This window comes from Colias philodice, chromosome 8 (assembly GCF_061535455.1).
Source record: "Colias philodice isolate Cphi_HAF_F1 chromosome 8, ilColPhil1 Martin Lab GWU primary, whole genome shotgun sequence".
Lineage (NCBI taxonomy): Eukaryota > Metazoa > Arthropoda > Insecta > Lepidoptera > Pieridae > Colias > Colias philodice.
In genome coordinates this window covers 2,867,441-2,879,742 of record NC_143093.1, presented here as the reverse complement: position 1 = coordinate 2,879,742, position 12,302 = coordinate 2,867,441, and the positions used below count along the sequence as shown (strand labels likewise).

General features: G+C 36.2%; 1 protein-coding gene across 1 annotated transcript; it reads left to right on the top strand.

Annotated features, from left to right (window-relative positions):
• Positions 1 to 710: 710 nt before the first annotated feature.
• On the top strand, positions 711 to 5,901 carry LOC149486386 (uncharacterized). The gene is made up of 8 exons (XM_089697992.1): positions 711 to 998; positions 1,350 to 1,517; positions 1,761 to 1,925; positions 2,285 to 2,463; positions 2,770 to 2,989; positions 4,003 to 4,099; positions 4,415 to 4,712; positions 5,406 to 5,901. Exons 1-8 carry the CDS (start codon positions 716 to 718, stop codon positions 5,436 to 5,438), a joined length of 1,443 nt encoding a protein of 480 aa, XP_089554118.1. The 5' UTR covers positions 711 to 715; the 3' UTR covers positions 5,439 to 5,901.
• The last annotated feature ends 6,401 nt before the right edge of the window (positions 5,902 to 12,302 follow it).

The following is a 12,302-nucleotide window of genomic DNA, read 5'->3' as shown; positions in this document are numbered from 1 at the left end:
CGTTAAAGTATATCCCAAAACAAGTGTAAATGCACTGTAAATTTATTAGAGTTAGCGCAAAATAAAAGTCATTTGCTGCGAACGTTAGTGCTAGCTTACATAAAGTAACTTTATAAGTACAAATTCGCACTTCGCAGCTTTTAGATAGATATAAGTTTCGATTTGGTTCACGCATTGTTTACGAAAGCTAAGTTACAAGTATAGGTCAGGCACGGGGTTGCAGCCACCTCATGCATGACAGCAAGGGGTGGACATTATTTCCCATCCCCTCACCGTCCATTGAGTTCTCGTCTCGAGCCGCAGACCCCTCGCACACGTTGGTGTCGGGAGGCAGTCCCTCGCCTAGTGAGGGCGGCCGAGCCCTTCGCGCGCCTGCGCCCTGCTCTGCGCATCGCGGCCGCGCACCCCGCCATCCCTGTTCTACGATATTACAACTATGAACAAGTATTAAAACGATGTTTAAATTCACCACCGGGGACCCAGTAAGGTAAGCATGCCACCTTATTTCGCAACCGACCCGCCACGAGCTCGCGAACGCCTGGGGCGTCGTGGGGACGAACGATGGTGTGGGAGCGCGTAAAAATAAAGCGTTTAGAAATGCGATTGGGGTGAGGCAGAATGGCGGGGGTTGATCGCCCTATGGGGCAACACCCTTCTTGTGTTATTTCGCGAGTGCACGCTGCGTTCACGATGCTCGCGTTTTCAGAGTGCCACAATGAATTTCGCTCCATTCACGGGACACATCCCGTCGGGAGCCGCGCTGCCCACCATCCAGCAGTTCGCGGCCAAGTTCGGCTACGAGAGCAGCGGGTCGGCAGGCGGCGTGGCGCAGGAGCCTCGCTACCAGGCACAGGCCGGCGGAGTGCAGTTCGCCGTGGCGCCGGCCGCCGGCCTGCCCGTCGACGCCATGAAGTTCCGCCAGGGCGACAGCGTCGTGGTCATGAGCGCGCCGCAGCAGGGCGCCGTCACCCTCACCGGCATCGGCACCATGCCCGCTGGTGAGCTCTATCTCTCTCTCTCTCTCATATATTATTATTTTATATTTTACAAGTATTCACTTTAAAGTACCTAGTCTATGTTATAAGTACCTATAAAATAATACCTATAAGTACCTACGTGTGTCACATATATATGCTTTCAATGGAATTTATCGAAGTATACATGAATGAATTTGATCAATATCGGTTTCGTGGTTTAGACATTAAAGCGGCATAGATAATCAAACCGTAACTTTTGCCGTTATCAGATCTCGTCATTAACAAAAAAAAAAAACAATCAAATTAGATTCATCCTCACGTTCACAGACACAAAACATAATATAACCCTATTGTTTTTGCGGGGTGCCATAGGAGTGAAGTACCAGACGATCACGTCGTCGTCCACAGTGAACGTGGGCAACATCGCGTACGGCGCGCAGTACGTGCCGGCCGAAGAGCCGCTAAAGGGCGAGCGCGACAAGCGGGACTACCGCGACGACCTGCAGCACGACATCATGGCCACCATGATGCAGCAACAGGGTAACATATTATTTTCATTACATTTATGCCGCTAACAGTCATAATTATGGCGATGTGTAGTTTATTTTACAAGATACTGTTAATTTTCTCTACTCATAAACGTATTCATTGCGTACCTAAATTACATTAATTTAGTGCACAAAACTATAATTTCTTATATATTTTCCTTTTCAAATAATTTTATTCAAATTAAATTTATTATGTGTTCACTAGTAGTCATAATAATAGAGTGGTGTTTAATAGTTGACTGTAGTGCGATGTCGGCAGTGACGCAGGCGCCGCTGCAGCAGGGCACGCAGCAGCTGCTGGTTGTGCTGCACGAGCCCAAGGAGGCCGCGGCGCTCGCCCGCGCGCTCAAGCAGGATGGCCGGCAGGATCGCACTGTTACTGCGCCCGCTGAGTTCATAAGTACGTTGCTTTCTTCGTTATATGCTTTTAAAGACAAAAAGTTCAGCTCAAATGTAGCGAAGTTTCGCGTTCTTGTGAGCAAAAGCAAGAAAACACTTCAGAGAAATTTAACTAATAATTATCACCTATCATAAGTTCTTCCAATTGATTTATCAGTATCACGGATAGTTGTCATCATTTTCGTTTAATAATAGAATTTACTTAAATCTACAGCCGAAAGAAATAAGTAAAAATCACAATTCAGATTCCAATTTCTAATTTTTAAACTGTCTAAGCTTGGATAATTTCCATAAGTGCAACGCTATAGACATGAATACTGTCTGTATTTTTGCAATATTTCATGTTTTTATATCGTCCAGGTATAGGAGACGTGGGCGACGGCACCACGTGGCAGACGATCGGCAGCGGCGTGGCGGACTACCTCGCCGCGCTGCCGCTGCCGCTGCACCACCTGCTCAAGTACTCCACCGGCGACAAGCGGGACGACCAGCCGACTATCGTTGCGACTACCGCACCAGCTATCGCTACTTTGGCACAAGTAGTTTGTGTTGTAGCGATAATCGACGGAAAAAAGAAAATTATTACGTTTTCTATAGTTAAAATTTAGATTTCTTATTAAAAACTTAAACTGTTTGTATTTGTAATTTCGGAGAAGACGGATTGTTACTAAAGCCAAGTCATACGAAGCTATTTTTGATACAAAATAGTGTAATAAGTATATATTTTTTTTAGCATTCTATAGGTAATGATATTTTTATCAAGTTTCAAGCTTATACAATATACATACACCAAGTTAATGTTTAATCAAATCAAAATAAGTTATGTCTATATAACTGTGTTACAGATTTCGCCGAATAACGAAAATAGCGTCGTTGTACAGAACACGACGATAGCTATAAACGCATCCGTAAGCACGCACACGCAAGGCACGAACACCAACGAGGCACCAATCATAACAAATACATTGTACTACAGTAATGGCAGAAAGAAGAAAAAAAAGAAAGAAGTAACAACGAAAAAACCACGACCCAAGCCAGGGGAAATACGGATTACAACTGCTTTAGGTACTATTAAAAATAGTATTTAACTATTTAAATATGTATGTAATAATTCTATTATTAAATTTTAAAGTGTGAGTGAGAGGAACTCTATGAGCGAGATAAATATGTACTAGTCAGTACAGTTCTTAATGTGCGAGTGAGACAACCTGCGAGAGCGAGACGCCTATATTTCAATAAGTACATTTTCTAAAGTGTGAGTGAGAGGCACTGTGTGAGAGAGACATGTGTATGTTTATTAGTACAGTTTCTGATGTGTGAGCGAGAAGTATCGTGAGAGCGAGACGTGTATATGTCACTCAGTACATTTTCTAAAGTGCGAGTGAGAGGTACTGTGTGAGAGAGATATGCATATGTTTCTTAGTACATTTTCTAACGTGCGAGCGAGAAGTATGGTGTGAGCGAGATGCATATATTTCACTTACTACAGTTGTTAATGTGCGAGTGAGAGGTACTGTGTGAGAGAGATATGCATATGTTTCTTAGTACAGTTTCTAACGTGCGAGCGAGAAGTATGGTGTGAGCGAGATGCATATATTTCACTTACTACAGTTTTAATGTGCGAGTGAGAGGTTCTGGGTGAGGGAGATATATATATATTGCAATGTACAGCTTCTAGTGTGCGAGCGAGAAGTATTCTGTGAAGGAGACGCATATATTTTCGTTAATGCAGTTGTTAATGTGCGAGCGTGAGGACCCGCAAAGTGAAACGTATATAATATTTTATTTCGTGTCTTTTCAAAATTTGAACGATTTGAATTGTTAAAAGCGGCCTGCAGTTCGTAAAATTATTTTGAAACACAGCAATTAAATTTAATATGTGCGGATTGTAACAATTCTCTTCATAAAAAAATACTTAAATTTAAACATAAATTATTATATTTCGTAGCTATTAAATTATTTACCTACTTGAAATGTTGTTGTTTTGAAATATTATTTATTATGTATTGTTTGGTCGTTCATGATTTGAATTTGTGTTTAGTTATGTCTTATATCAATGTAATTCACGATTTTTTCAGATGGTAGTACGCTATACTGCTGTCCTGAATGTCACATGGCCTATCCAGAGAGAGATCTGGTTGACCAGCATCTTGTGGGACATACTATGGAAAGAAAGTATGTTATTCATATCTCATTACATAATTTATTTATATAGCTTTGAATTAAAAATGAGCCAAAACATTGAAATAGTATATTACCTATATATTCATGTGTTCTGAATATTAATTAATCTCGGATTAAATGTTTACACTGAGGTAAAACACTCGAAAGAAATTCTATAAAAAATATTACAGCAAGTTTCTGGAACTTAGGTATTCACTTTATTCATTCGCCTTAACCTATATAATATGTGCATGGTGTTATAATCAATATATGCCTTGCAGGTCTATGATTATAGGCAGACTTTTTAAGTATATTGTGTTCCTCCAGGTTTATCTGCGACATCTGTAACGCCGCGCTGAAGCGCAAGGACCACCTGACGCGACACAAGCAGTCGCACAACGCGGAGCGGCCGCACGTGTGCTCCGTGTGCCTCAAGGCGTTCAAGCGCAAGGAGCAACTCACGCTGCACTTCATCATCCACTCGGGCGAGAAGCGGCACGTGTGCAACGAGTGCGGCAAGGGCTTCTACCGCAAGGACCACTTGCGCAAGCACACGCGCTCGCACATCGCGCGCCGCGTCAAGGCCGAGCTCTCGCAGGAGACCACCACACCGCCGCTCTCGCAGGTCCATATTTTATAACTCGTCCAAAACACGAGTTATATTGTCACACCATTTTATTTTTAATTCAAATAGAATATTTTCATAAAAATACTTTTAATTATAAACAAGCTTCGGACAATTTGGATTAATTTCTATCAAACCAAAAGCACTTTTTATGACGCAAAAGCTTACTGAATCTATTAAATATTCGTATGGAAGCTACTTTCCACTTGTAATATTTTTATTTTTATTAAATACTAGCGGTCCGCCCTGGCTTCGCCCGTGGTACATATTTCGCAATAAAAGGTAGCCCATGTTCTTTCTCAGGGTGTAAAGATTGTCTGTGCCAAATTTCATGAAAATCAGTCCAGTAGTTTATGCGTGAAAACCATACATACATACATACATACAAACCTTTCCTCTTTATATTATTTTTCTATACAAATATTATAAAGAGGAAAGGTTTGATTTTTTGTTTGTTTGTTTGTTTGTATGAATTGAATAGGCTCCGAAACTACTTGGCAGATTTGAAAAATTCTTTCACTGTTGGAAAGCTACATCATTCTGAGTGACATAGGCTAGGTTTTATCCCGGAAATCCCACGGGAACGGGAACTATGCGGGTTTTTTTTGAAAACGCGGGCGAAGCCGCAGGCGGAAAGCTAGTATTAAATAAAAAGGTAAAAAGCTAACTAATTATAAATTAAACTAACTACAGGTAGCCCCCGCCCCACCGTTGGAGCCCTCCTGACAAGTTGCCATTGAAGACTTCTGAACGGAGTAAATGATAATGCCAAGAGGATATTATGTTATTTAATTTTATTTGTTTGCACGGATGGCGGGAATAATGTTTTTATCTCGTTAGTTGTGTAACAGTTGATTTAATTTGAATTTATTGTCTGTCGGACAAATTAAAAATGTTTTAAAAGGTGTACAAAATTTTATTAAGAGGAAATTGTTTTTGGAAATTTGATAGTTAAAATTGTTGAAAATCTTCAAAATTATAATGTTATATCTAAAATGTTTTTATTTTTTGTTATTGTTTTAAATAAATTGGTGTCATTATAAAAATTGGAATATCAGATTGTTGGAAAATTGATTTCTGTGATATCACTAATTTTGTTTAGGTACAATTTTAACTAAGTATAACTAAATTTAGACAGTTTTGTAGAGAGTTTATTAATATAATCTGTATATTAGGTCATTTATTTGAAAGTTAAGGGTGCTATAACAGATTTTTAACAAAAACCGCTATTTTACGGTACAATTTTAACTCAAAGCACTTACACGTGAGAACAAAGTAATATCTTAATTTAAAGATAATATATTCAGTTCTACGATCATCTTATAAAAATTGTACGACGTCATACAAAATTGTCACTGAAATACGATTTTCCCAGCACAATGATCGCATAAAATGCAAAAAAATGGGGTCTAAAACGGTACACTTTTAAGAAAATTAAAAGCCTAATCTATCTTCTTACCTATAAATTATTGAGGGATATATAGTCCTTTATAGATTGTGATAATTTTTTTGTATCTAAATCAAAATTTTATTTCAATTATAAGCTAAATTAAAAATACTTGTCGATTTCTTCATACATTTTGCTCTCGCGGGTCGTCAGACCGCGCTCAGAAGCGCTCTTGGAAGGACGGGTGTATCGCTCCTCGTCCCAAAAATAAAAACGAATTAGAAAAAGATTATTGTGCGTATACTGTCGTTTTCGTGATTTGAAATATTTGATACTTTATAAGAGTAAACTGTATAAGTTTCATATTCCAGTTATTTGTAATTTAAAATTATGTTTTAAAAATTATGTTGACTGAGATTCTCTTTTTTTATGTGTTGTTGAACGGATTGGTGGGGTAAAGCAATTTGACAAAACTTAAATCCAAAATGGCGCCAACGAAAATTTGCCATCTTTTCGTCATGGGTGTCATTTTCATGGTTTTTGGGGTAGCTATTAACCAATATGAGGTCAAAAATAAAATCCAAGATGGCGCCGACGAAAATTTTACATCTTTTCATCATGGGTGTCATTTTCATGGTTTTTGGGGTAGCTATTAACGAATATGAGGTCAAAACTAAAATCCAATATGGCGCCAACGAAAATTTTACATCTTTTCGTCATGGGTGTCATTTTCATGGTTTTTGGGGTAGCTATTAACGAATATGAGGTCAAAATTATAATCCAAGATGGCGCTGACGAAAATTTTACATCTTTTCGTCATGGGTGTCATTTTCATGGTTTTTGGGGTAGCTATTAACGAATATGAGGTCAAAACTAAAATCCAATATGGCGCCAACGAAAATTTTACATCTTTTCGTCATGGGTGTTATTTTCATGGTTTTTGGGGTAGCTATTAACGAATATGAGGTCAAAACTATAATCCAAGATGGCGCCGACAAAAATTTTACAACTTTTCGTCATGGGTGTCATTTTCATAGTTTTTGGGGTAGCTATTAACGAATATGAGGTCAAAATTATAATCCAAGATGGCGCCGACGAAAATTTTACATCTTTTCGTCATGGGTGTCATTTTCATGGTTTTTGGGGTAGCTGTTAACGAATATGAGGTCAAAACTATAATCCAAGATGGCGCTGACGAAAATTTTACTTTTTTCGTTATGGGTGTCATTTTCATGGTTTTTGGGGTAGCTATTAACGAATATGAGGTCAAAACTAAAATCCAATATGGCGCCAACGAAAATTTTACATCTTTTCGTCATGGGTGTTATTTTCATGGTTTTTGGGGTAGCTATTAACGAATATGAGGTCAAAACTATAATCCAAGATGGCGCCGACAAAAATTTTACAACCTTTCGTCATGGGTGTCATTTTCATAGTTTTTGGGGTAGCTATTAACGAATATGAGGTCAAAATTATAATCCAAGATGGCGCCGACGAAAATTTTACATCTTTTCGTCATGGGTGTCATTTTCATGGTTTTTGGGGTAGCTCTTAACGAATATGAGGTCAAAATTATAATCCAAGATGGCGCCGACGAAAATTTTACATCTTTTCGTTATGGGTGTCATTTTCATGGTTTATTAACCAATTTGAGGTCAAAAATAAAATTCAAGATGGCGCCGACGAAAAATTTGAAATCTTTTCATCATGGGTGTCATTTTCATGGTTTTTGGGGTAGCTGTTAACGAATATGAGGTCAAAACTATAATCCAAGATGGCGCTGACGAAAATTTTACTTTTTTCGTTATGGGTGTCATTTTCATGGTTTTTGGGGTAGATATTAACGAATATGAGGTTAAAAATAAAATCCAAGATGGCGCCGACGAAAATCTTTGTTATTTTATTTTAGTTTACTTCTTTATTATTAAGAAAATTACACCTATGACGAAAAGATGTCAAATTTTCGTCGGCGCCATCTTGGATTTTGGTTTTAACCTCATATTCGTTAATAGCTACCCCAAAAACCATGAAAATGACACCCATCACGAAAAAAGTCAAATTTTCGTCGGCGCCATCTTGGATTTTAGTTTTAACCTCATATTCGTTAATAGCTACCCCAAAAACCATGAAAATGACACCCATCACGAAAAAAGTCAAATTTTCATCGGCGCCATCTTGGATTTTAGTTTTGACCTCATATTTGTTAAGAGCTACTCCAAAACCTTGAAAATGACACCCATGACGAAAAGATGTAAAATTTTCGTCGGCGCCATCTTGGATTTTAGTTTTGACCTCATATTGGTTAATAGCTACCCCAAAAACTACCCACACTTGCAAATGTGTTTGCTACGTAGGAAAAGTTCAGATTTAAGAGTATCCTAGGTAATGTGTTATGTGACGAATACCTATAATTTATTTCATTCCGACTATTTTTCGGAATAACATACATTTACTAAGAATTGTATACAATGCCGGATTTAATACAGTGCCGGTAACATCATATGTATGATAATAATTCTACATTTCTTAAAAAGCTTTGATATTGTATACAATTCATAGATTATTATTCAATGAAATAATGATGTAAAATAGTCACACTTTTTTAAGTTGTTTGAATATAGATATACTAACATACTTATTAGGATCGTACCTACTAATAAAAGTAACAAAATGAATTTTTAAAGTTCCTAGTAATCTTCTGGAATCAATTTCAATAAAAATACATAATATCAAAAATTAAAAATAATATCAAGTATGAAGATGGTCTATAAAATGGAATGCGCTATGTTTACGTGAGCGTGATATTGCCGCGAACAAAGTTACGTCGTTAGATACCTAAATTTGAGTAACGCAGATTTGTGACAGCGTCCTTAATAGCCAAGCAATAATGGATTTAATTGATGGGTGATAATGTATCTGTAAGAGACGAAAGAGAAAATAGTACAAAGCCTTATAAACATACTCGCATAGGTGTGTACGCAGTAAGTCAAGTACAATATTCAAATAAGCTTGTGAAATACATTTTCAATGCCAAAAGTTTATTAGAAACTGAATTTAGAAGCTAGATTTTTCTTCAACTCCTTTTACTAGGTACCTGTAAATTGTATTGTATAGACGTTTAGGAAAAATAAGAGGTCATTGAACTTAGAAACAGGACTACTTCAGCTTTCGGAAAACATTTGAAACTATATTGTAGTCGGAAAACAGTTGAAACTATATTAGGTGTTGTTATAAAAAATCGATGATCACTATCACATTTTTCACAGTTCCATTGTTTACTTATGTAGTCCTGAAGTAATAAGGATTCAGAAATATGACTTCGTTAGATAAAAAAATCTATTATGCTAATAAATTATTAAAAAATGTATTGTTTTTTATTTAATCCAAATTCCTAATAAATTAATGTTCATTCTTTATGTTATTGTTAAATAATTTATCAATTTATCTAAGTTTAAACTGAAATCTTAATATTTGATCAATTATTGCTGTTCATTTGTCTTGCTAAAAACTCGAGAACGGCTAGGTTAAGTTCGTTGATTTTGATCTTGCAAGATTTTTCTTAGTCCAGGTAAGGTTTCAATGAGAAACATGAAATACAAAACGGGTGATACGAAGTTCACCATCTTATCTATACTAATAATATTATAAAGTTTTGAAAAGAAGAGTTTGTTTGTTTGAACGCGCTAATATCAGGAACAGTAGTCCGATTTGAAAAATTATTTCAGTGTTAGATAGCCCATTTATCGAGGTAGGCCATAGGCTATTAGACCGGGATCCCTCGCCCTTTTTCGTAAGTGATTACTAACAAGCTAAATTTTCGTCAGTAGCTTCATTTTGACGAGACGCCCAACATTATCTAGTACAAAAATTTCGTAAGTGGTAGCTAACAGGGGTAATGAGAACATAATTTGTTGATTTAGTGGTTATCAAAAATTCATTACTAACTGGTTTTTTTATTTATAATTCTTATAATAATAATCTAAATTAGCCGAAAAAATATTTGTCCTACAAAATGCTAGGTTTGATCAACGAGGTCCCATTTTTGCAACATGTACTATTTACGAGGTCATGAAAAATTATTACTAACCAGCTGATTTTTTTTTGTTGGTTAGTTAATAATTATATAATTTAACGCCCACATTGTCCTACACATTACGTGGAACGTTTTTCTAGTCCTAGACTCCTAAGTTGTCCATACCACAGGACCATTTTTTTTATTAGTAACTGTAGGACAAAAGTATCACGTGATACATTAGTGTGTTTTTTATCCGAATAAAACAATGTCCTACAAAAAAACTGGTATGCATCCGTAGTCCTACAATAATCGTAATTTTCCTTTTTCCTATGTGCAACATGAGGTAAAGTGAAAATATATTTATTGAAATAAATCAACTTTATTATGTAACATACATGAAAAAGTAGATATTTTTATATAAAAAGTAATTAATTTTCATCTGACTCATCAGAAAAACATTCATCCTCACTACTGGCATCACTCTCCTCATCTTCATCAGTATCTTCTTCATTCTGATCTTCCGTGGTATCTAAATCTGTAATAATATGAAAAAATTAATTAATGTCGCCGAAAAATTAAAAACCAAATTTCAATAATATTAATAGGGTACCTTGCAATTGAGAAGATAATTCTTCAAAGGATGGGCTTTGAGGACCATCAAACCAATAATACTCGTATTTACCATCAATTATTGTCCATCCATAATTTTCAGGTACTTTATCTGTGGGGCACCGCATGTGTGCATTACACCATACATTGCTGATGAATACCGTTCTTTTAATTTGTTGCAACAATTCTTGTTTTGTTGGTGGCAAACTGGAAGGATCATAGGTATCCTATAATATTTTTTTTTAATACTTTTTCACTTCCACCTTTTGATCTATAGCCTTTTTCAAATAGTTCATACCGTCCTCTGTTGATATCATTTTTGGTTTTTAATGAGTACACTCTACATACATACTCTTCAATAATTCGAACTATTTCATTTGACAATGATAAAGTATGTGTATACAAAATACCTATATCGATAAAGTATGTGAATACAAAATATATCGATAAAGATATCGATATACAAATTTACTATGTCTCATCTCTAGGACATTTGGTGACCTTGAATTAGCCAATGAGAATGCAGCGCCCCGCTTCACCATACCTCAAGTTGTTGACAGATTGAACTTAGTACATACAAGCTAACATTAGGCGTCTAGTGGTTGTGTGGTCGATGTTTCAGAGCGTCCAACACGTGGTCAACAGAAAAAAACAGCACGGTTATAGTCGGCTTCAGCATGGAGTAACTAAACACAGTACGCAGCATCGCGCGCATGCGTACTAATATAACTAAACTCCAATAGAAAAATGTACAGAATGAATAGATTTTTATTGTTATGAATTTCAAATTCCATTGGAGGATCAGCAAAATATACCATGCAATTTGTAGGACAATGTGGGCGTTAAATTATATAATTATTAACTAACCAACAAAAAAAAAAATCAGCTGGTTAGTAATAATTTTTCATGACCTCGTAAATAGTACATGTTGCAAAAATGGGACCTCGTTGATCAAACCTAGCATTTTGTAGGACAAATATTTTTTCGGCTACTTTAGATTATTATTATAAGAATTATAAATTAAAAAACCAGTTAGTAATAAATTTTTGATAACCACTAAATCAACAAATTATGTCCTCATTACCCCTGTTAGCTACCACAATCGAGCATTTTCGTAAAGGAAATTCTTGGGCGTCTCATTGAAACGAAGCTACTCACGAAGTTTCAACTTGATACTAATTATTTTTACATCTAGTATTTGTACTACAACCTAAGAGTGTCGGACTAGAAAAACGTTCCACGTAATGTGTAGGACAATGTGGGCGTTAAATTATATAATTATTAACTAACCAACAAAAAAAAAATCAGCTGGTTAGTAATAATTTTTCATGACCTCGTAAATAGTACATGTTGCAAAAATGGGACCTCGTTGATCAAACCTAGCATTTTGTAGGACAAATATTTTTTCGGCTAATTTAGATTATTATTATAAGAATTATAAATAAAAAAACCAGTTAGTAATGAATTTTTGATAACCACTAAATCAACAAATTATGTTCTCATTACCCCTGTTAGCTACCACTTACGAAATTTTTGTACTAGCTAATGTTGGGCGTCTCGTCAAAATGAAGCTACTGAC

Coding starts and splice junctions, on each gene's coding strand:
- LOC149486386 (XM_089697992.1), top strand. CDS start 716: ATGAATTTCGCTCCATTCACGGGACACATCCCGTCGGGAGCCGCGCTG. Junction 2,990..4,002: donor ACGGATTACAACTGCTTTAG/GTACTATTAAAA, acceptor CGATTTTTTCAG/ATGGTAGTACGCTATACTGC. Junction 4,100..4,414: donor GGACATACTATGGAAAGAAA/GTATGTTATTCA, acceptor GTGTTCCTCCAG/GTTTATCTGCGACATCTGTA.